The sequence below is a fragment of the Phocoena sinus genome, chromosome 11 (genome assembly GCF_008692025.1).
Source record: "Phocoena sinus isolate mPhoSin1 chromosome 11, mPhoSin1.pri, whole genome shotgun sequence".
Taxonomy (NCBI): Eukaryota; Metazoa; Chordata; class Mammalia; order Artiodactyla; family Phocoenidae; genus Phocoena; species Phocoena sinus.
The window spans coordinates 2,769,909-2,775,908 of record NC_045773.1 but is presented as its reverse complement, the minus strand read 5'-3'; the positions used below and the strand labels follow the sequence as shown (position 1 = coordinate 2,775,908).

Genomic DNA, 6,000 nt, shown 5'->3' with positions numbered 1-6,000 from the left:
CGAGCTCACTCCGGCCTTTGGAACCTGACAAAGTGAAATGGACGCTGCAAACCTGAATAGCCTTGTCCTGGAAGACATGTAGTCACACGAGAGACGATTCGCTGGATGAACCGCTAATGACTGGAGGGCACTCCAGTCTCATTTTGCAGGTTACTCCTACCTCCCGTGATATGTCCCCATAGCCCTGGCACCACTGGTGAAGCTATAACACCGACAATGGCCAAATACACTGGGACACAGAGTTGCAGCCTCCGCAGGATGGAACACCAATGGAAAACGGCTGGCCCGAGAGAGAACTGGATTCAGGTAACCATTAGCTCATTTCTATGCTAAACAGTCTCACGCACGTTCGTCATTAGGTGCGAAGAGCGGTCGGTCAGGAGGTGACAAAAGTAACACTAAACGTAGATGTCCAGCGTCTGGACAGCGTCCAAAGTGACAAGCCAGGTGCGGCCCACGTGTGGAGAAGGAGAGGAGGGAAGAGGGAAACGCAGGCGGAGGAGAAGAAGTAGGATCCGAAGTGAGCACGCTCCCACTGCCATCCTTTCAGCAACCCAAGGTGAGGCCCGAGGCGGGGGCCCAAGACACGCAGGCACCGCTGGCACACGCAAACACTGCACAAACGGAAGCGGGTTTTCTGTTTTCACTTTTTTACTTCATAACCCTTTTGTACTATTTGAATATATATATATATTTGCAATATACATGTACTACTTTTATAATTAAACAAAAACACTTAAAAACGATTTTTTAAAAAAAGTGAAGAGCTAATCACAGTGGAACATGAAACAGAATATCATCACTGGGGACAGGTCACCCAGGTGAGTCCAAAATCTCCAACGTGGTCGCTGATTCCAGTCTTGGTCATGTCCAGCCTCGGATCCTCCGTCCCCATCCACGGGGCACCAGCAGTGGCCTGCGCAAAGCTCCCTCCAGGGGCACAGGAGAGGCCGAAACGCCAGGAACAGGTCAGCAAAATTAAGTTAATTTACAGGGTCAGAGTAAACCGGCCACAGCGCCCGCCCCCCACGCGGCCGGCAGGGAGCACGGAAAGAGGCGTGCGGCCGGGGCACCGGACCAGGGAGGACCGGGGGCTCCACGCGCTCGTCCGCGGCCGCGCCTCACAGGGCAAAGGTGGTGAAGAAGATGTGCATCTTGGCCAGGAAGGTGGTGACGGAGCCCTGCCGCCATAGCTTCATCTCCACGTCCAGGGCGAAGTCCCGCGGCTCGCGCACGGACCGCTGCAGGAAGACGACGCCCGTGTAGGCGTTGAGGCGGCGCGTGCCGAAGTAGCCCTCCTCGTTGCCCTTGGTGATGGTCAGCGCGATGGTGTCGCCGGCGAAGGCGGGCACCGGGCTGATGCGGAAGATGTGCGCCGGCACCAGCAGCCCGGTCTGGAAGTTGAGCCGGTAGTACGTGATGCGCGCCGGCGCGTTCTGGCACTCCATGAAGTCGTGGCACAGCGCGCGCTCGCACTTCCTGCGGGGCGCACGGCGGGCGCGTCAGCGGCGGGCTCGCTCCCACCCCTACACTCACCCAGCCCGACCGGGCGCAGGCCTGGGCGCCGGCCCCCAGCCCAGCTCCGCCCTCGGCAGCCTCGCAGCCTCTGCCGGGTCACCTGACCTCCCTGGACCTCAGCTTCCTCGTCCGTAGGACGGGTTAATGGCCTTGCGGTTTCACTGGTGGGAAGGGGTGAGGTTATAAACATGCGGGCTCTCAGCACAGCGCCAGGTAGCTTGTCATTCTTACCTCCCTGCCTGCATTCTTTCCCTCGCACACTGCCTATGTGCATGGATTCCCTGGCCACGGTGTTTTTACTGTTGTAATCTTTTCTCAGATTCCCTTTTCTTCCATGATTGACTCTCCTTCGGAGCCATTTCCTCTTCTGACTTGGGATGGCCTGCCCTTTCCCCTCTCCGAGGGTCAGAGAGCTCTGAGTCACACCTGCTCCAGAGGACGCCGGGAACTCGGCCACGCTACAGGACCATGACGACAGAACCTGCACCAAACCCCACGGGGCCCAAGGCTTCGATTTCTAAGCTCAGCAACAATCTGGTCTCTTCTGGGTGCAATGAGACACTGTCACCTCCATCACCAAATCCCTGTCTCAAAGCTCAGTGCTTCCAAAATGGCTACCAGGGCTCAGCAGGTCTAGTGGATGTTCTGAGCAGAGTTCCCCAACTGGGGGACCACAGTGCCCAGCCACGCAGGGTTGGGATATGACGTCACCAACACATGGCACTAATGCAGCACCAGGCCATGCCATACACTCTGTAAACTCATGACGTGTTTTCACTCATGCCGTGCTGACACCCACCCTGGGGCTGGCGCTACCATCACCCATGTGGCAGGCGGAGCAGCTGAGACCCAGGGAAGGGAGGTCACCTGCCCAGGGTCACCCAGACACAGTCACCCAAGCGTCCCAACACACCTGCACGTAGACACTCCCCAGCACTGTGTGTGTTAGCAAGCATGTCACAGGGTCAGCAGGACAGCCGGCAAGTAAATCACGAGCGCATACATGCTAAGAAGTGCCACCCCAGGCGGGCTGCACGCACAGATGCAAAAGACGGCGACCAAGCAGAGAAAGCAAGCTTCGAACAACCGAGCACATCCACATGACAGCACCGCGCAGAGAAAAGAAGATGGACGCTCCAGCAAGTACTCTATGGAAATGTATGTTTAGTAAGGAAAGGACAGGAAATACGGCGAAACACCAAGAGGCATCACTAGGGAGTGTGGTCACCAGCCTGCGAGATGGCCCCGGTGTGTCCCCTCCTGTCACTCACACTTTGAATGTTGCCTCCCAGGGTACCCCATGCAGTGCTGGACTGTGTGGCCAGGGGCAGAAGTGATGATATGTCACTTTTAGGATTAGGTTAGGTTACAAAGGACCTTCACTTGCCTTCTTCATGACCCGTGCTGGGAGAGCTCCGGCCCCATGGAGAGGCCACATGGTGAGGCGCTGAGGCCTCCTGCCCAGAGCCATGAGTGGGCAGCGGGATCCTGCAGCCCCAGTCAAGCCTTCAGAGGACCCAGCCCTACGCGACCCTTAGCCAGGACCACCCAGCTAAGCGGCTCCTTGGCTCGTGACCCTCCAAAACTGTGTGAGATGATAACTACTTGTCATGTTAAGAGGCGAAGTGCTGGAAAGAACTCGTTACACGGCAAAAGATAACGTGTGTGTGTGTGTGTTTGAAAGAGAAGATTTTTTTGTGAGTTTTCCTCCTTTCATGCTCTATGCTCCAAGCTTTCTGCAAGGTGCTCTCTTGTACCATTTATAGTCATCAGACCACAGACCTGGCAGTGGGGCCTGTGAAGAGCAGGAGGTGGTGAAGGCACGCGCCTGTCACCTGGCCTCCGCCCTGGGCAGTGTGGATTGGCCGAGGCCGGGTGGGGGCACTCACGTTTCGGAGACCCGGACGTAGTTTGGGGGACACTCGAAACGCAGGCAGCGGAAGCCACCCTGGATGTTATGGCAGGTCTCAGCCTCAGAGCAGTTGTGGGTGCCCAGTGCACACTCGTCCAGGTCTGGGGGGAGCAGAGGAGGGCGATGGGAGGGATGCCCAGAGCTGGAGACCCTCGTCCGAGCCACCCCAGCCCGCCCCAGGGGCCTGGGTCTCAGAGCAGCTCGGCCTGTGGGCGCACAGCTCACATGCCACCCGAGCGTCACATACTCCCGTCTCTTCCACTCTGTACAGTAGTCAAGGGCCTGGGAGCCTCTGTGCTGCCAGCACAGGCCATTCCCCAGCCCCCGCGCCAGGAAGGCCAGGGAGGAGGGGTCAGGGGAGATGTCCTGAACTCGAACAGGTTTCCGGCCTGAAGCGCCTTCAAGAGCCAGAATCACGGTGGCGTCTGAGCCGTCCAAGAAGCCCGTGCTGTGCTCCCACCATCAAGCAGAACAGGGCCTCAGGCTCAAAAGTGAAATCACGCTCTAGGCACATAAAGTCATCATTCCCGCACAGCTGTTTACGGCAGGTAAGATCCTCACCTTTTACAGAGTCCAGATTGTTTGTTTTTTTTTTTTTTTTTTTTTGCGCTACGCGGGCCTCTCACTGTTGTGGCCTCTCCCGTTGCGGAGCACAGGCTCCGGACGCGCAGGCCCAGAGGCCGTGGCTCACGGGCCCAGCCGCTCCGCGGCACGTGGGATCTTCCCGGACCGGGGCACGAACCCGTGTCCCCTGCATCGGCAGGCGGACTCTCAACCACTGCGCCACCGGGGAAGCCCCAGACAGATTATTTTTTAAATTAAAAAGCAGACAGCTCTGCAGCCACGAAGGCTTGGCCAGCTCCTGGGACCCCTGAGGCTTCTCTTGAATAGGCTAGGTAGGTCTCCTGTCTTTAGAACCATCCCACAGGACCCCCATCCCGCTCACAGGGCAGGGCCCAGAGCAGAGTCCAAGCCTCTAAGCTGGGTCAAGCAGCAGAAAGACTGCCACCTGCCTCATCCCAGGCGTAGACCTCGGTGAACACGGCCACCAGTGGCATCGGCCATTCTCTGCCTGTGCACTCGGTGTCAGAGCTCTGGGAGCACAGCCAGCTGCGTGAGGCTTCTGGGCCTGCCTGGAGGCTGCCTGAGGCCCCGGTGGGGCGGACCCCGCACTCACCCTTGCAGGACCTCCCGTTGGCCGTCACGGTGTAGCCGCGCTCTGGGCACACGCACTGGTAGCTTCCTGGCACGTTGATGCAGCGGAAGGTACAGAGGATGCCGGCGCCCTGAGCGCACTCGTCGATGTCTGCCAGAGAGAGTTTCAGCCCCTCGTGAACCCTGGGTCATCCTGCCACAGCAGCAGAGCCTAGGGGCCCATTTTACAGATGAGGACGACAGGGCTGAGAGAGGAAGAGAGCTGCCTGAGGCCACAGAGCTCACAGGACCCGCATTCCAGGGCTTGCCTCCCGGGGCCGCCCCATACTTGTTACTGCCAGCTGAGGGCCAATCAGGTACCAGACAGGGTGTGGACAAGGTACAGCTGACCCCTGAACAACACAGGTTTGAACTGCACAGGTCCACTTACACGAGGACTTTTTTCAATAAATACTACAGTAGCTCGCAATCTGTCCTTGGTTCAACCACAGGTGCGGAACCGCAGATACAGAGGGCCGACTGTAAAGTTATATGTGGATTTTTGACTATCGGGGAGGGGAGGCCCTAAACCCTGTGTCATTCAAGCATCAACTGTAATTAACTTAATCCTTCGTCCCACTGACGTCAGATGTGGGAAGCACTTGTCCAAGGTGGCACAGCCAGGAAACGGCCGGCTGGGACTCAAACTCTGATACGACGCTAAGGCCTCCGTGTGCCCTGTGTCCCCGGCCCGGTGGGGACTCGAGGAGCCTGGCACACGGGAAGTGGTGTCCCTCAGGAAGGGGGCCCTGGGCAGAGGAGAGGTACCTGTGCAGGTATGCCCGTCCTCGGCCAGCTGGTAGCCCTGGCGGCAGTAGCACTGGTAGGAGCCGTAGATGTTGGCGCACTCCTGGCTGCAGCGCTGGGCCTCACACTCATTCACGTCTGCAGACAGACCAACCGGAGGTCACTGAGGTGTCCTTCCAGCCCAGAGGGCCAAGGTCCAGCTCACCTGGAGCCTTATCTTGAGAGACCATCAGTTCCAGCCTCCCCTTCGGGCCCATGGGGAACCAGAGGCCCAGAAAAAGGCAAGGAGCCTGCCTGAGACATGCCGTGAGGCAGGGGCAGCAATGTATTACAGCTTGCTGGTGCAGTCCCGGCCTACTGCCTGGAGGAAGCAGCCACAGGTGGGGCTCAGATCCCCGCACGGGGAGCCAGATGCTGCCCTACTGAGGGTCCACAGCACTGGGTAGAGATGGCTCCGGGAGACGTCACCCAGGTGCTAACGAGGACCTGCCCTTGACCCCCAGGGCCGGCCCTGCATGGGGGTGGGGGAGGGGTGCGAGCCGGCCTGCGAGGCAGCGGGTGAGCTGTCTGAGTGCAGGACGGGTGAGATGGGGCATCTGCTGGACTCTGAGTTCCTTGTGGGCAGGGAC

At 58.8% G+C, this 6,000-nt stretch overlaps 1 protein-coding gene across 6 annotated transcripts in view; it reads right to left on the bottom strand.

The window, feature by feature from the left end:
* Positions 1-633: 633 nt before the first annotated feature.
* FBLN2 (fibulin 2) overlaps positions 634-6,000 on the bottom strand; it is a 75,152-nt gene continuing 69,785 nt past the window's right edge. For 2 of the 6 annotated variants that reach the window (XM_032648303.1, XM_032648306.1), the window contains 4 exons: positions 5,393-5,509; positions 4,608-4,736; positions 3,408-3,531; positions 634-1,479 (listed from right to left, as the gene is read on the bottom strand). In XM_032648303.1, coding sequence (XP_032504194.1) covers positions 1,122-1,479; positions 3,408-3,531; positions 4,608-4,736; positions 5,393-5,509 — 728 coding nt within the window. In that variant the 3' untranslated portion in view covers positions 634-1,121. Of the gene's footprint in view, positions 1,480-3,403; positions 3,532-4,607; positions 4,737-5,392; positions 5,510-6,000 lie in introns of those variants that run through there. The other 4 variants (XM_032648304.1, XM_032648307.1, XM_032648305.1 and 1 more) reach the window with 3 other exon arrangements.